Raw genomic sequence first — 18,441 nt, 5'->3', positions numbered from 1 at the left:
CTTCATACAGAATGAACATTTTTCTCCTTTGCCTGATGAAAAAGGTTGTATTGCTTGGTCCAGTCAACTACATTGGGTTTGAACATACCAAAGCAACTGCACTGAAAAAAGTCCGCAAGATTCTGGAAGCATCCAAGACTGAAAATGAGAGAAATATCCATTAACAAACCTAGCAAAAGAAAATTGCAGGCGTCAAAAATACACATTCACCATGAGACAGTACTTCAGATATAAAGCTGTCAATGAAGACAGCTCAGAGAGAAGAAACATAGCAACAGTTCTCTACTGAGCACTATTCCTTTGTTGAATTTTTACAAACTGTATTACATTTAAGAGTGAGAGCAGATTAAGATCAACTCAAATATTTCACAGTCAGTGCTTATTAAGATCTCATCTGCTAACACACATGAGGAAACACAGACTTCTAGCGCGACAAGGAAACTTTGGTACTAATTTCTCTATTGAGCTAAATACTACAAGAGAAATCAGAAAAGGTCCAGTTCATACCTTAATTCTCTTTCTGAACCTACAGAACAGACACAGAGATTGATGAACAAATTAAAGGACAACACCCCCTCACCCCTAAACCAGCATCTACTGATTACAGCTATGGACTGATTTTGGCACATCTTTTTCCTATACACACAGCAATGCAGAAAGGACCCCTGTAGCTCTTACTCTGGCTGTTTATTTCCAAGGGCAAAGGAAGTTCTCAGCAAGGAAAACGAGGCCTATTTCCTCCTCTTAGTACAACTCATCACAGGCATGACTAGCATATCCACAGAACACAAATTTTTTGCATTTATGAAGTAGCGAAGCAAATCCGTACTCAAAAGATACGGGCTTAATACACACTATTCATTAATACTCACTTGTATGGAGTTCTCCTGAGTGAAACAGGATGCTTAGATTTTCTCTGTATCAGGAGGTTCATTCTCTCATGCGAGGTCAATCCCAAGAATACAATCTTAAAGAAAGGAAAAAGTAAGTAATGGTTAAAACACAAACATCATGAATTAAATTCTGGCGATATTGAGAAGGGATGGGGGGAAAGAGTTGGCCATATCCAACAAATAAGTAACCACTGCCATAATTAATGACTGATAAGTATGTTTTTAAATGTCACTTGGACTAAAATGGAACCCAGCAAGCTGTAACACTAATGCTTCCACTGAAAAGGTAAGTTTAATTAGGAGAGCTGTAATGACTGTACTTTTATAGATGTCTGTAGAAGTGTAAATTCTACAGCAGTTAAATACCTATCTCCTCAGATTTTGTTTATATGCTACCGCATAAATTGCTAGAAAAAGATCCCCCCGAAAAGACAAAGTAGCCTAGCAATAAAGATGAAGTAGATGCCAGAGACTCAAAAATAACTTCTTCATTTTCTTGATGCCATGTCTTCTTTCACTGAGTTTCACAGTGAGATTTATGGGCTTTTACTTCATTTTTGCTTTCCTATTCCTTTTCCCATTTTCTCACTTTTTGTTTTAATCAACGGAAATCTTATCAACCCTTACAAACAGCTACAAGGTTGCTTCACTGAATGACCATTAAATATCATCAAGGACTACGTTTACAAATGACTTTGTACGAAACACAGTAGTTAACTACTAAGTTTCCCAGGATGATATCTCAGTGTCTTGGACAGTACAGAAATCTAGCAGCACGCATGTAAAATTGTGCATTTTTTTTTAAACAAGATGTAAAAAAAGTCTTTAGCTCAGTATGCTGAACACACGTTCAGATGACACATCTTTCCTAAAAGCTACTAAACAAGCTGTTTCCTAGATGTTTTAAGACAGCTCTTCTCAATCCTGTTTGCATAGCCAAGCTCTCTCTGAGAAAAACATAAACAAGAAAGCTGACAGCTCTCAACAGGATAAAATCCAGGACATATATTTTTATTGCCGCAATCGGATTTAATACAGTCTAATGACACACTGCTGAGCTCTGCCATAGAATTTTCAAGTCAGGACTAAGCGCGCTATTGAGCGTTTGGGCTATTTTTGGGGCAGTAATACCAGTTCTATTAGTCAAATAAGTTTCTTGCCTTTAAAGACATCTTTTCATAGGTTTGGACTTTTTGATGAGTAGTAAACCCAGAAGTCAGTTACAGCAATGATTTGCAGACTGTGATCCTACTTTTAACATGGCAATGCTGAGAGCACAAGTACCCATGAAACTTAAAGGACTGCCTTGAGATTTAAGAAAAACACCTAGATGTGACAGTGCAGAAAAAGCAGGCACAAAGTTTTTATGGGAAATAAAAAAGGAAAAGTTTTAATATGATTAAAGAGAGGAGCATAAACCAAAGCAAAATAATACCTGATATAGTTGAACAATTAGCCCCAACGAAGCCCAGACAGCATGAAAACAGGCGACTGCGAAGACGTAGGAAACCCAGGGAGAACAATATACTATCTGTGTGAAGTACGTCCATGCTCCATCTTGATGATAACTTGTTGCGCAATGGTTTGACCAATCTGACAAGATGCATAATCAGTTAATTACGTTTTTAATATAGGCCACTTAAGAACTGAACAAAGATTATTTGTATAGAATGAATATTATATTGCAATACGCTCTAGAAATACCACGTTCAACACGTCATGTTCCCACTTAAAAGCACGCACATAGATATGTGTCTGCTTGCTATTCTGGCTGCATAATCTTGACATTATGCGTTCATAATCCAAAGTAGGAATATTCAAGGCACTGGCTAGGTACTTGGTTTTGGTGGTTTTTGTTTGGTTGGTTTTTTGTTTTGGTTTGGGGTTTTTTTTAAGTTAACTAGTGATACTGAAATAAGCCATCATCTCTCATTGTCAAGACTTCTGAAATTTTGCTTCATGCTTATTTGTAATTTTAGGACAAGAATTTTTCATTTATCTGTAACAGCATCGTCAACAAAAGACATTTTGGTGAAAAGGCCAAGAAAGCAGTATTTTACCACTATTATATAGATGTAAACTGGAATATGCAACTTCTGTATATTTCTTAAGAGATACTTAAAACCTACCACATTTTTAACCTATTAAAAAACCCGAACAACTAAAAGCAGAGCAACAATTTTTTTTCCTCTATGTCAGTAGAGCAATGAAGAGGTTTTCCTCCTTCACACACAAGAAATGGAGAAAATAATATGCTTTTTGCATACACTGAAACACAGAAAAGCAACTCACGTTCACATTAATGTCCTGTGTCCTCCACTGCCTTCGCTGGTTCACTCCACTTTATATTGAAATGAGTCAATATTCAACGTAATGTGAAGTAATATAAAATAAAATGAACTCCCTCTATTTTTTATTTAAAAGGTTAGTGCTATGTTAATTCATCCTCAGGACATACATTATAAGGGCTCTCCTCCAAGAAATGTCTTAATTTTCCAAGCTAACAGTTTGGATTTATTAATGATACACAGTTGTCCTCTTTTCTAAGTTATCTCTACATTAAAAACAAGAAGAAACTTTTGCAAGTATTCAATATAGATATTTCCAAATAACAAAATCAATAAAGCCTTTGCAATAATGTATTTACAAACTTATTTTCTATTGCAGTAAAGGGTATCCAGACTAGAACTTGTAACCTGACCTTCTTCTACATGGCTTCCCTATTTCACCTCTAACAAAAACTTTCTGATATTGTATTTTCCAGTGGACATCCCACTAGAGCTGTATCTTAGTTCCTACTCAACACAAGCATAATCAGTTATTTGACCAAAGACTCAGATGTGATGTATTTTCATTTAAAGACAGAATTACAGGATAACAATTGCTGAAATATGGTATCATTTGCACAGGTGTAATTACACTTGCTGGAAATGAAATGCTGAAAAATAAAGACCCTACACATGCACCCTTGAAAGCTAAATTAAAATTAATTAATGTATACATACACAGAAGAGTTCCATAAACCAGCCAGACACTGGTCATAGTTAGCAAAGACAGGAACAATAGGTAGTAACGATGGTTCCCAATGCCTGTATTTGAAACAAGGGAAAAAAAGGGTCAATATTTTAAAATTTAGCAGTATTTTATTTCCCCTCAAGTTAGTAAGAACAACAAAAAAAAAGAGAATCAAAACCACTTCTTATTATTACCTCTGCTATACTCAAGCAGGTTTGACAAGGCTGATCTCTTTCTCAACTTTCTCCTGTTAGCCACCCCGATTTATGTAATAGAATTAAGTTCTGATAAAGTCAACCCGGATTTGTCTCTCCTTCAGAGCATGCCTTCAGCTGTTTTAGCTAGATGAGGACTAATTATACAACCACTACTCTCCCTATGCACACTACAATTGTCTCATGTAACTGAAAAATCTAAGTTATTCAATTTAATTGTTTGACCTTTATGTGCTTCAGAATTGCAAACATACGCATAAAAAAAACCCCAGACTTCTGTCAGAGGAACTATTACATGAAGATATACAATTATTTTTTCTTTAAATTACAATCAGCACTGCTCAAAGCTTTGAAACAATGCATCGGAAGGATGTTTCACCACTTAAATAACAAATACCGTAAAAACATTTCCAAGTATTTAACATTACAAAAAAGCCATTGGCAAAAGAATATGCCAAAAATATATTGCTACAGATGTAAAGCTCTAACCTTTCTATCTTGAGCATCACCAGTAATGAGACAGAAAGGAAGAAAGAGGGAGGTTCTCAAAGAACACAAGAACATAAAAAATGCCCAACAGGGTTATCTCAGTGGTCCCACTGCTCCAGCATGCTGTCTCTAACAGCGACATTAGTTCATGAGGACAAACGAGCCTGGCTGCTTTCTGTAGTTCATTCTCCTCATCCACAGCTACTGCATTAAAATGTCAGAGTGCGCACACTTGTCCAGTTCTTTTAGTATTTACTTTTGGGAACACTGTCCAAAAGTTTGTCTAATGCCTTTCTGAACCTTCTGATACTGCCTGTATCTGCAAACCCTTACAGCAGCAAGCTCCAAAATTTCACTACCTGTCACGTAAAGACATTTTTTCTTTACCACTTTTAAATCCAATTGCTATTGTCACTGAGTTTCCCCTACGTTCTAGTACGATGGGCTTGGCAAGTAACAGTTCTGTATTCACTTTGGCCACTACTGTCATTGTTTCCCCCCCCCCCCCCCCCCCCCTCCCTTTTTTTTTTTCCTTAAAGTCTCAGCCATATTCCCTGGTTGTCCTTCTCTCAAGAGAGTCCCAGGCCTTTCCGTCTCTACTCCTAGGGTGACCGCTCCACCCCTTTAACCGTTTTAGTGACCTTTCTCTCTGCCATCTAATTTCTGGCACCTATCAGTAACCCCTTCAGTATCACCTGTGTATTCTTATATCAGGTGTGCTCCCTCTCTAAGGAGTTATTTCTGCAACTTCTAAAATATGTGGTATTTTCCAATTTGATAAAACAAACACACTCACCTATGCACTGTCCAATCCACAGAGAATGCTGATCATATCTGGCTACACATGAATTACAAGCAAGGCAATGCATAGATCTCAAAGGCTTCCTTACCTAGTTGAGGACAAAAGAAAAGAATACAGTCATAGCAAAAGCATCTATTTTGCTCAAAGTTTAGAGCCTCATCTCATGGGCACCACTACGTTTTGTACAATTACCGTATAACAAATCCCCCATCACAGAACATAGATGAGAACAAAAAAAAAAAAAAAGAAGAGATGGAAATAATAATTATTATGCTATTTTATTAAGATTAGAGTTCAAGGATCTCAAAGCATCTCTACTGTCACAGTAAAAGAAAAAACAGAAATCTAAGTAATATAGAATAAACTCTGCATATAACACTTGCATGACAAGCAATAAGCTATTTACAGCAGTATTGAATAAAAGCCAGGTTAAAAAAGAAAACAAATACCAAAGCCTCACTTACAAGACATGATGTGCAAAACGTTCTGAAGTCCAAGCAGCCTGCTTCTGCAAGAGCTACGATGTTCTGAAAGACAAAGTAGTTTGTGCGTGCATTTGGATCACATTTTCAGGGGCATCTATGAAAATTTTTACATTAGGCTTTTTGCAGTTCATAAGCATTTTGACTGCCAAGCACCACTATGAATAAGTACATGCTTTTTAAAATGGTCCAGGAGAAACACAACAGACTAATGCAACTTCACTCATGCAGGATTATTCAGAAAAGTATCTCTACGTTGCCAAAATTAATAAATAACGTGAATTAAATATACTTAGAAACAAGATGGTTTTAAGATACCAGGTACAGCCACACTTCAGAGAGATGAGGAGAGCTGCTATATTTACTGTTCCTTTCTGAGTACTAGCTAGACGACATTTACTAGTCCTGTGGCAATAAGTTAAAATTGCAGTTTATTCTCCCCAGCAACCTGAAGAAATTCAACCTCATGGAGAGCAAAGAGGTCACAAACAAAATGCTTTCCTTAATCCACAGGCTGGGGACACCAAATCCTAAATTCGCTACTGACTGGTTGGCTGTGATTTCTTTTTGCCATTCTAAAACAGAGCTAGGAAATAGCATGTGATTTTGCTTAAGCGCAAAAATCAAACCATTATACACATCCTCAAAGCATCTGATAAAATTTAAACCATTTCTAGCCTTCGATATGTTTTAGGAGTATGGAGAATTGTAGGAAAACATGGTGACTATCTCTTTCTAACCTTATACAATTGGACTGGAAACCACACAAAATTAATATTTATTAAGTGAAGGTCTATGTGAATTTACACCACAGATAACACCAGTGGTGCATGTCTGTACAACGTTTGGCCAAAGCCCACATTTCAATGAGAAGGTGGAGGCAAGGAAATCATGGCAGGATGATGAAGATAAGGAAACAAGTAGCAGTAGGAGAAATTATCTATGATCTATGTTGTTCAAGGACAGAGCTAAACACTCAAAACAAAAAAAAAAGAAGAGTATTTCACTGCTCTCAACTTTAATAAAGCTACACATGACAACAAACAAATTAACCTAAAGTATGTATGTGTTGCACCAGGTTAGCCCTTCCATTTGTTTCACCTACCTCTTTTCTTTCTTTTTCTGAAGTCTTAATATATCCAGGATCAGTTTTCCAAGTTTTATAGAAATAATAAAGAAACCCCACCACACTGAACATGACAGCGATTTCAAGAATTGTATTGGTTACATGTAATACTCTGGTTAAGGAATATATTCTTATATATATTTTCATACCACTGCTATTTGTCAGACAGAATACTCTAAAATTAGTTTATTCTATTTTACATGCAACACAAAAAGGAAAAGAATGACCTTCACTTTTATAGTAGGATCCTCTCTGTCCTTCAAAGGCCATCATTGTCAGAGAAGTTGAATGTTCTGTACAGTTTGAGCGTCAGAGAGAACACTACACAAGTGTATAAAACTGCCTCACAATATAGGTCCCTGTCTTCCTCACTAGCAGAGCGCAGACTTTTGCCTTTGAATATTTAACACACAGAAAATGAATTCAATTTTTTCCCCTCTTAAGTTTTTCTGTTTTAATTAAACAATACCAGTCCGATGTGCATAGTTATTAAGCTTCCAGCAGCTGTGAGATTTGTTTGACTGCGGCACACCCCCCTAAGTCACCAAACAGGCTCTTACTCAGCCTGTTTTCTAAGTCTTGCCCTCTCTTGTTTGTTTCAGCTAAAAAAACCTGAGTAAATTTACATAGGAAAACGCAAGTTCAGTCATCCTGGAACTAAAAAAAACCAAGCACACACTGCTAAACGCTTCTGAAGATGATGGGGCAGCTACTGGGAACCCATGATGATGAATGACAAATTTCTGGTCTAATTGGACATTTTTCTTCTTGCACACACTTTGCTTTTACCCAAGGGCTGACTATTTTAATGACTGCACGTGGCAGGAACTCATTTCTCATGAAGTCTCAGTGGACTTAAATTCAGTCCTTTTTACACACAGTAATTTTCTGCAACTTCTCTAGCAGACAAATTATTATTATTATGCACCAGGGTGGATATACAGTCACACTTGAGAGCTCAGGCTCCTTAAGAACAGTCCGTGATGCCACCAAGGAGCAGTCAGAGAGCCTGAGCCTGGATTCCACCTCCAGTGACCACTCAGCCACTATATAAACTGCCCAGTGTGAATAACTCTTAAAAATCGAGCGCTGCAACCTCAAGGTCATACGAACTAAACCCACTGCAAAGTAGCTCTAATTAAAAATCAAGATAATAAATTACGAAATATCAGTGCTGTCTATTAAAATTCTTATAGCTATTTGTTACAATGCAACTGCAGGGTGCACTTACGTAAGCCAAAATTATTTCTTCTGGACACTGCTGGTCTGTTTGCACTTCTATTGTTTTTGGGAGCTGAGAGTAGTCCTTAAGTGGAATGGGTGGACTTTCATTCATACATACACATAACTAGAATACTGAACACTTATAACACTCGGATCTGTGACCAGTTCCAGAAGAAAGAGACATTCATAAGAAGGAGAACTGGACAGTGAAATGGAAAATTATCCACTTGCCCATCTCACCAAGCTATGATTAGACGTTCAAGAATATCGCTACGCTCTGTATCTTCAGCAGTGTCCCACACAAACCCCTATCGTTGGAATTTCTTTTTCTTTTAATTAAATGACACCAAGAAAACCTTAAGACTACACAACACAACACAGAGTAACACGATTTTCATTTAGACAAGCGTATGCGTGTATCCCCAGTGGGAATATACTTGATCAGTTCATCAAAGTTAATCCTGATAATTCTATTAAGAACATCTTAATTGGGAACAGTACAAAAGAAAATGCCACTTAAAGGAGGAAGTAATTAAAAATTAATTAAAATGGTGTAGCAATATACTATAGCTGGTTTAGTAGAAAATTATTTACAGTTTTAAGTATCTCCCTACAGGCCTTTTCACAAAACTTAATCAATAAATAAATAGATGCCCACCCTGTAACCACAGAGCAGGGCACTGGCAAGCGAGTGTAAACGTCTTTGTAGTTATCGGTGCAAAGCTTCTTCAAAGAAAGTAAATGAAAGGTAGACATTAATGCCCTGTACGCTGAGGATGCAGCGTAACCTATGCATAAAGATAGCCAGGAGACTGGAAAATCTACAGAAGTGAAGAAATGTGTTCCCTGTTTTTGGGGGGTGGTGGGCAGGGTGTTGCTGTTGCTGTTTTTAAAAGCAGAAGCACAAATACCACTAACTGTCAAATCCTTGTCATTTCAGAAAGAAAAGATGTTTTTAAAATTATTATTAAAGCATGTGCATGTGTTATCTGGTTATACTGCATGCCAAAATACATTACTGTCTGAGAGTCTCAATGAAGAAGATTAAAGAGCCACATGGAGATAGTAACAGGGACAATTAGGTTTATAACAAAGATGTTTTCATTTTGATATTCCAGTAACATAAGAAATAGTTCAGAACCGTACACAAATATCTGCTAAAGATAAAAGACGGTCCAGACTTTTAGACTGTATGTAGCTTTAATTTAAATTCAAAGTTATTTCACCCCTGCCCAATGGACATAAACCAAACTTACCAGACCTTAACAGTCATGTGGAATTACCTGGGACTGCTGATTACTATTTCTATGACCAGGCTTGGATTTATTAGTAAGCGTCAAGAGAATTCTATTGCATTTCTTGAGTATAAAGGATATCAGGCAGGAACCAGAGAAACCAGGTCGCAGACATCCAAAAAACTGAACTTAGCAGAAATGCTGTGGGAAGATACCTTAGATTCTTGAGGCCCACAAATTGCCTGAAAGAATACCAAAAGAATTTTTTTTTAAAAAATGTATTTAAAATCTAACAAATAACAGTTACCTGCTTTGTTATTTTAAAAACTTCACACGCAGAATATACTTCAAGTCTCTCTTAAAGCACTCAAAAGCATTATTTAGCCAGATGCATAGGGGGTAAACAATGCAAAAATAAAACACGAGTGCTCTGTTCCCCCCTAATACTATAGATCAGAAATACAGTAGCACTAGGTGAAAAGCACCATCTCTGCCTGCTTGCACACTGATAGCACTGCCATTTCAAGGAACACTGACTGTTGCAGTAACTGCTGAAGCAAGCAGGAAACCTGCGAAACAGCTTAGGATAACACTGGGAGGTCTGGGGAGCAGAGGGGGAGGGAACGGTTCATTAAAACTCATTCTGTGTCACAAATGCAGAAGGAAAAGTCGAGATAAAGCACATATCCAGCACTGTGAATGGATAACTCTGTGTCTACCAGGTGCAGTCCTTCAATAACACTCTTTATCATTAAAATTAGCTTACAGACTGTTTAAACAGTTCAGTGGTTTGTTGTTTTTTTTTTTCTCAAATCTTTCAGTGATGAGAAACTATTATTTTACACACCTAAAGACATTCAATTTCTATGGTCACTCTAAAAAGTACATACATATTTCACATACTCTCCAACCATTTCTCAGGAGGTATTTTTTATGCTAAGTGAAACTAAACTCTGAAAACTATACTGCATTAGATACCTTATATGACGTCTATAACAAATAAATACATGTACACAGAGAAAAAGCCACAAACCTCACAAATAGAGCCATCCCAAAGAGCAGGAAGAGAAGTAGACCTCCTTTCAAAAGCCAAGAATCAGAACTTAAGTTCATTACGTATCCTACGGCCCACATCAATGTCAAGGAAGATGCCAACAGCAGGAAGAGCTATTAAAATGGTTATTGTTAAAACATGACAAAGTATCCAAGCAGGACTTAGTTCAAAAGTATTTAGATAATGTAATAACAAATGCTGAAAGACTCAAGGTAGGTAAGACAAAGTGACACATGAACACACCAAAGGGGGGCGTTGAGGGGAAGACACAAACCCCCCCACCCAAACCACTGCTACATGCTTTTAAAGAATTTTATTTTAGTGTACCCAATTTCAGAAACCTCTGAAGATCCTCCTCAGAAAAGAGTTAAATTGCATATTATGCTAAACAAGGAAAGCTGTAGCTTAATTTCCATTAGTTATTACTCATCAAATTACCTCATACTTCTCTACTATTTTCAGTAACCTGTTATTTCTTCTGCTTCTCATTCTTTCTTCCTCTTTTACCATATAAACCATGAAGCGATTCAGACTTTGATAAGCAAGGTCCAGTGGTGTCTCTCCCTTTAACAACAGAAATTTTTATTTCTTTATGCACTTAACACACAAATGCTTTCATTTTTAAGAGAAGCAAGAAATAAATACAGCTAAAACAAGAATACCTTGGCAGTTACTTCCCCCCATCCTTTTTTTTTTTTTTAATGGCAGGGATAAGCAAAATTCATAGTTTTAACATGCTTAAACCAGTGCTTTGTAGTTCTAAAAACTGATCCTTGCAACCAGACTGCATCCATTTGAGTTACTTGTTGGACTACCTTGAATAACCTGAAACCCTAAAGTGTCAGTAAGCATGTAATATTACAGCAGAAAGGCGAGGTTTCTTCTCTACGTTAACTTTTTTAAACCAAACAGCAGTATCCTAAGAGTCATATATATGAAAAAAAAGAAGTGGCAGATGGAAAAGCTGCGCGGCTTAATGCGCAAACCCTGAACAACTATACTGTACAAACATATCTATACAGTCATCGGAATCGAAAGCTTATACTTCTCACAAACAGTTTTTACAAATATTAGGATGAAGAATTTCATAAGTGACGACCCCTTTTGAATGGACGAACAGGCATTGTCAAACACTGGTTTTCACAGGATGACATACACATAGAATCATAGAATGGTTTGGGTTGGAAGGGACCGTTGAAGATCACGTAGCCCACCCTCCCCTGCAATAAGCAGGGACATACTCAACTAAATTAGGTTTCTCAAAGCCCTCTCCAACCTGACCTTGGCTGTTTCCAGAGGTGGGGCATCTTTTTAAAGTCCTTAAGAGTCTCACTGGACACAAAACCATCGTTATTTTTATAAGTCTGGCCAAAGTCATTACTCCTCATGACAACGTTTTGAGGCAGAAAACAGCCAACTTAAAGAGAAAAAAAAAAAAAGAAAAAAAGAAAAAAGGGAGGGTCTGCAAAAGACACAACTATGTTCAGAGTGACTGAAAGGACTGGCTGTTCGTTAAATTAAGATTGCAAAGAATCTCCGTATTCATAATTTGTGTGACACCACAAGAAAGGTGCTAACTCCTTTTGGGAAAGGCTAAGAACACCTTTCCAAACCCCATTCCAAAGCTTATCCAAAGGAGAGAGGACTCTGATTTTAATTTGCATTCATGTTACACATTCATACTACGTGGAATGAAGTATCACGAAATAAATTGTACCTTGACATTTTTTATATCCAGGCTAGCACCAGCTTCCAGCAACAGATCCACTGCACTTGTATTGCCTGACGTTATTGCCCAATGCAGTGCAGTATTCTTTTGAACATTGTCTACAGCATTGAGAGAGGGGTTAAACTTTAAGAGAAACCTCGTGGGTTCTGGTCTAGATGAAAATAAAGTATGAAAGTTAACAAACAGAAGATAATCTATACTGGAGACGAAATTTTTGAACACCTTATAAAAAAACCCACTGTTCCCATCTGTGAAATAACTGCAGATACACAATGCCTTGTCTCAGAACAAGCTCATCACTGATAGATCCAAATTTCTAATTCAGGACCTGCCCTGAAGGTTGTTCTCCCGACTATTTTATCTTCCAATTTTAACAAATATGAGGTATATACATAGATTTTATCTTTCTACAACATATAAGCTTACACCTCCACATTTTATTTAGTCTAAACGCATTTTAATGTATCCACTTCCATGTATTTTAATTTCTGGGAAAGCACAATAACTCTGCAGCCAGTTCAGCCGCAAACCTAAACTTCTTCAAGAAATTCTTTTGACTTTCTTTGCTATATCCAATTCACTACTTCATAACTCCTGATCTCTGAAATACTGCATATTTTAATACAACTAAAAGGGAAAGGAACGTCAGTTTAACAAAAAGTTTTCATAAGAAAAATTTCACCTCACTGCTTCCTGGGTACAATAAAATAGTTTCTTTTTAAGTCATTCACTACTTACCCAATCACTTTTTGTGCTGACAACATTAAAGGTGTTTGTCCATTGAAGTCTGTTGTGTCTATGTTCTAAGTGTAAGAAAAAGATAATAACCAAGTGATTACCGGTGGTTTCAGGAAACAGAGAGTTGGTCAGATTCAGAGGAATACAACAGGCTTAGCTTCACTGTAGTAGTGGAAAGAAACCAAATTGTACCAGCCAAGAAGCAAACACTCATTTTAAAAATTTTTTCCCCTCTGCGAGTCTTGCACGTCACTCCTTTCAGAATATACTGAGTCTCCACTGAAGATATTTTTAAAGGAGAGTCTCCACTAAGGATATTTTTAAGGGAACCATGTTAACCATAATCTTGTCCTCTTCACACACAGAATCACAGAATTTTCAGAGTTGGAAGGGACCTCTGGAGATCATCCAGCCCAACTCCCCTGCTGAAGCAGGATTGCCCAGAGCACATTACTCCGGACTGCATCCAGGCGGGTTTTGAAAATCTCCAGAGAAGGGGACTCCACCCCCTCCCTGGGCAGCCTGTGCCACTGCTCTGTCACCCCAACTGTAAAGAAGTTTTTCCGTGTGGTGGAATGGAACTTGTGATGTTCCAACTTGCACCCATTGCCCCTTGTCCTGTCACTGGGAACCACTGAGAAGAGTCTGGCCCATCCTCCTTCAAACCCACCCTCTTTTGTGCAAAAATATTGTAAATAAAGTGTACATAAAACTGGTTTATTAAAACAACAAAAAAAGAATTGCTTATGTATAGAGACACGTAATTATTTGAACACCTGACTTGTGTTACCTAATCTTTTTCCTTCTTCACAATGAAGGTTTCTTTCTTCCCTGTCTTCACCCATTGTTACATTAGAGCAGATATACTTAAATGTTTAATCACTTAGGTTTTTAGTAGAAGGTGGGTAGGATAAAAACTTTAAGTTTGTGATATATAACATCTATACCTACATTCCAGAAGTCAGTTACTCTACAGTCTAGAGCATATAAGAAATCTCCTCTCCTTTTTATTAGCAAATTGTTACGCTTGTCACTAATTCTGCTTAATTCAGACATAAGCTAACAGACATCAACTAGAGTGGATACAACATAAAATTACAGAAAATATAGAAGGTAGAAATTTCTAATAAAAAATGCAGACCTAGTCTGATCGTCTATTCTTCATGCTTCAGTTGATGGACAACTGGACAGATTATTAGTTACAAATTCGTAATCAAATAATAAGTACTTCATGATGTATATACTTCACATACTGCTTTTTGTTATCAGGTTGTTCTTTATACAGCACTGCAAATCTGCATAGCCTTAAAAACTCTCCTTAAACACTCTGAATCGTACAGGGATGACAAGAACAGGGCAGACTATTAAATATATATCTATATTTTAAAAAATAATCCAAGTTTCTCTGAACTTATGGCACGGGGAAATAGTCGTCAAATATGTGTTTATCATCTAGAAAACTAAACAGTGAATTCTGAAACTTATCATAGACACAGGCAGCTTCTCATAAGTAGAAAACAACACTTGGGACATCAACAACATACCTGGCCTTTTGCTATGAGGTAAGCTACGATGGGCATGTGCTGAAACAGCACTGCTAAATGAATGCTGCTGAATCCTTCGCCATCAATAAGACTGGGATCTGCTCCACATTTTAACAACAACATGACCATAGGAAGGTGTCCCTGTCTGTAACGACATACGGAATGAAACTATAGAGATGACAAAAAAGATGTACATTTTAATCAAAGTATGGCCTTAACAATTATCATAGATACCCACCCCAAAAAAATTTCCTTTCACATTCTGGTGTTTTTATTCAGGAAATTACTTTTTTACAATTAAAAGCCTGCTTCAGAAAATTATGTTAAATATATACCTTAATAAGGTAGTCTAACGCAAACTGTTAATTTAGAATACAATGGTTATTCTACAGTAACTTCTCCTGTGAGCAGTCATTCTCAGAAGTATCTAACTTTGTTTGGCAGAAGACTACAACAGCCCAGAAGAAAGAACTGATCTTTTAATGTGAGAATTTGCACTCAGATAAGTTAGACAAGAATAATTATTAAAGGTTATGTTTTTTTCCAGACAAGCAGTGCTCTGTTCTTTTAATCATTTTACTCAAGTCCTGTCCTAGAAGCCAAAGTTGTATGATTTTAAACTGTGTCAGGTGGAACAGATGTAGTCTAGAGCAGATGTAGATTTTGAAAGAACAGATCCAAAGAGGCATTAAAGATACACAAGCACAAGCAGCTACAGTCACCCAGGAAGAGAGACTACAGGTTTGTGGCGGCAGCTATAAGGAGCCCAAGAAGAAAACCTAATGCCGCTGGGGGCAGAAGGACAAAGACCTCTCTGCATGCCTCCGAACAACAAGATGTCTTACACTGGTCCGACTGCTACATGCTTGTGTTTTAAAGTCCAGGACTGGCAGCATTGAGTCTTACAAGAGCACACCAAAGGGACCTAGTGCAGAAGCGAAAACAACTGAAAGCACATTAGCTAGACAGGCTGAAGTCTGAGGGAACCGTGACAACTTTTTTGGAATAAAACTGTGCCCTAATAAGCATCAACAGCTAACTTCAGTGCCATCACACAGCCAAGTCGTCTTCGCTCAGCAAGGCAGAACTTCTGAGGCAGAGGCTGAGCAGTGCTGCTTCATCCCTAGGGAAACTTCAAAATGCGAGTCCAAGTGACTGAAACAGACACGCGCATGACACAATGTTGTGGCCTGCAAAGGTGCCAGGAATCAGAGAACAGATTTCAGCATTATTATGGACATGCTGTGAAATTTCTTGTACCTCAATAAAATAAACATAACGCGGAATTTGATTTAGGACAACTGCTGTTGTGCTACACAAGGTATAACTGTTAATACTACCAGATCTACAATTAGTAGTTGCCAGCGGCATACCTAATGGCCCAGTGAAGGGGAGTTGAATTCAAATCTCCACCTAGCTGATCCACTATTGCACCTTTGGAAATATAGTATCTGTATAACAAAAACACAGTAAGATTAAGAATAGACATAATAAAACATTAAAACATCATACTAAGGATAACATGGCTCTAGTAGTAAACAGCTCATAATAAAAAATAAATTCACTAGAGAAACAAATGGACCAGAGTATTTTCACAGTAAAGGATGCTGTCTTGAGAAAATGTTTAAGAAAAATATGTAGTAATTAGCAAGGCACTTATGGAATCAGCATTAATCTTTGTTAAACAAACCAAATCCAGGAAAAGCTAGTGATTTCATGTACTACATGATTTCACATATAAAGAAATCATGGTCACTTTACATTTCAATGACATTTTCACAAAGGTTTGGATTAAAATTTGGATTTTATGCTTTTCTTCTCAAGCAGCATGTTCCTTTGTTTTGAAGCATAATAGCAACAACGTGATTATAAATAATGATGACAGAATACTCCTGTTACTTTCATAAGGACTCTAGAGCTTACTTAACCAGCTCCTGTCTGTTGTTTATTGCCGCCCAGTGAAGAAGAGTCACATTTTCTTTGTCTGGTTGTCGAACATCATATCCTGCTTCTACCAGCTCTTTGCATCGCTCTACTAATCCATACCTTAAATGAGAAAAAAACATATCTATTTACTTATCATTCGTTAAGTATCCTCCAGTTTAGAAACAGCCACATACTAAAGAAAAAGTAAATCTCAGTAAGCATCACCCAGCAGTTCCTACTTAAGCAAATTCCACAATACATTCAATGGAAGTCTTACAAAAAGAGTTGGCCTGAGCCTTGATGAGTAGAATTTTCTACTTAACAAACCCAACCTGACTGAGATACTATTGTAAATATTTTTATCATAAACAAGGGTACCTCTATTCTTTCACTACTGTTGTGGTTTAACCCCAGCCAGCAGCTAGGACCATACAACTGCTCACTCACTCCCCCCAGTTGGGATGGAGGAGAGAATCAGAAGAGTAAAAGTGAGAAAAAACTCATCAGTTGAGATAAAGACAGCTGAATAAGTAGAACAAAAGCCGCACATGCAAGCAAAACAAAACAAAACAAGGAATTAATTCACTGCTTCCCATCAGCAGGCAGGTGTTCAGGCATCTCCAGGAAAGCAGGACTCCATCATGCATAATGGTTACTTGGGAGGACAAATGCCACAGCTCCAAATATCCCCCCGCCTGCCTTCCTTCTTCTTCCCCCAGCTTTATATACTGAGCATCACATCACATGGCATGGAACATCCCTTAGGTCAATTGGGATCAGTCCCAGCTGCGTCCTCTCCCAGCTTGTGGCCCCCCAGCCCGCTCACTGGCAGAGCGGTGAGGAGCAGAAAAGGCTTTGACTGCTTAGCAACAACTGAGAACACCAGTGTGCTATCAACAGTATTTCCCAGCCCAAATCCAAAGCAGAGCACTATACCAGCTGCTAGTAAGAAAGTTCACTCTATCCCAGCTGAAACCATGACAACAACAGGGAGAAAATGGAACTGTAAAATCTCCCTTTGTAAAATTATCCAGCCTGGCTCGGATCTGAGGACACTCCCATCTATTTCAACATTTTGCACACACAGAACACATGCTTACTGTGTAGCCTTGACAATATCACAGGTGCTGGGGTCTTCAACAATCGGATATGGTCCCGGTAGCATTGGTAGATCTTTATCCCCGTGGGCTGTATGACAGTTGTGCATGTGAGGTCGATGAGGCCCATGGCAATGGTTTTTACACTGTTGGTTAAGAAAACATCTATCAGCAAACATTATTTATACACTGTACACCACACCTCCCTCTTTACCAGACGCACACACTATACTTATCATAGAATCATAGAATGGTTTGGGTTGGAAGGGACCTTGAAGATCATCTGTTCCACCTGCCCTGCCCTGGGCAGGGACACCTCCCACCAGCCCAGGTTGCTCCAAGCCCCGTCCAACCTGGCCTTGAACACCTCCAGGGATGGGGCAGCCACAGCTTCTCGGGGCGACCTGCGCCACTGCCTCACCACCCTCACAGTGAAAAATTTCTTCCTAATATTTAATCTAGATCTACCTTCTTCCAGCTTGAAGCCATTCCCCCTCGTTCTGTGGCTACATGCCCTTGTAAAAAGTCCCTCCCCAACTCTCCTGGAGCCCCTATAGGGACTGGAAGGGGCTCTAAGGTCTCCCCGGAGCCTTCTCTTCTCCGGGCTGAACCCCCCCACCTCTCTCAGCCTGTCCTCCCAGCAGAGGGGCTCCAGCAGTGCACACTCACCCAGTTGCACTAATACAAATAAGGAGGTTAATTTAAAGCACAGTTAAAACCACCTGCCAAGAGACGGCAGGGAGGCCCGGGGTAGGGTTAGGGTCCCTCAGGCCGCATGACCCGGCAGAGCCGCCTCCGGACACAGCGCCCGGACCCGCGGCAAGGCCCCGCGCCCCTGAGGAACCCGGTGCGAGACGCTGGGAGAGGAACCC

At 38.4% G+C, this 18,441-nt stretch overlaps 1 protein-coding gene across 1 annotated transcript; it reads right to left on the bottom strand.

Moving 5' to 3' along the window:
* Window positions 1-2: 2 nt before the first annotated feature.
* Window positions 3-17,679, bottom strand: ZDHHC13 (zinc finger, DHHC-type containing 13). The gene is made up of 16 exons (XM_009886253.1): window positions 17,573-17,679; window positions 16,470-16,592; window positions 15,920-15,997; window positions 14,547-14,691; window positions 13,003-13,067; window positions 12,253-12,415; window positions 10,974-11,099; window positions 10,515-10,648; window positions 9,623-9,723; window positions 7,002-7,126; window positions 5,879-5,941; window positions 5,409-5,502; window positions 3,899-3,982; window positions 2,329-2,486; window positions 873-967; window positions 3-138 (listed from the first exon to the last, which is right to left on the bottom strand). The coding sequence occupies exons 1-16, from the start codon at window positions 17,677-17,679 to the stop codon at window positions 3-5; spliced, it is 1,797 nt and encodes a 598-aa protein (XP_009884555.1).
* Between the last annotated feature and the right edge of the window lie 762 nt (window positions 17,680-18,441).

The sequence above is a fragment of the Charadrius vociferus genome, unplaced genomic scaffold (genome assembly GCF_000708025.1).
Source record: "Charadrius vociferus isolate BGI_N301 unplaced genomic scaffold, ASM70802v2 scaffold115, whole genome shotgun sequence".
Taxonomy (NCBI): domain Eukaryota; kingdom Metazoa; phylum Chordata; class Aves; order Charadriiformes; family Charadriidae; genus Charadrius; species Charadrius vociferus.
This window is presented reverse-complemented; position numbering and strand designations above follow the sequence as displayed.

What these genes read in the sequence shown, in the direction of transcription:
- ZDHHC13 (XM_009886253.1), bottom strand. Translation starts at nt 17,679, where the DNA reads ATGCACAACTGTCATACAGCCCACGGGGATAAAGATCTACCAATGCTA. An exon ending in TGGATATAAAAAATGTCAAG is followed by an intron (nt 11,100 to 12,252) that starts GTACAATTTATT and finishes CTGTTGTTAAAG; the next exon opens with GGAGAGACACCACTGGACCT. An exon ending in GGGATGGCTCTATTTGTGAG is followed by an intron (nt 9,724 to 10,514) that starts GTTTGTGGCTTT and finishes GTATTCTTTCAG; the next exon opens with GCAATTTGTGGGCCTCAAGA.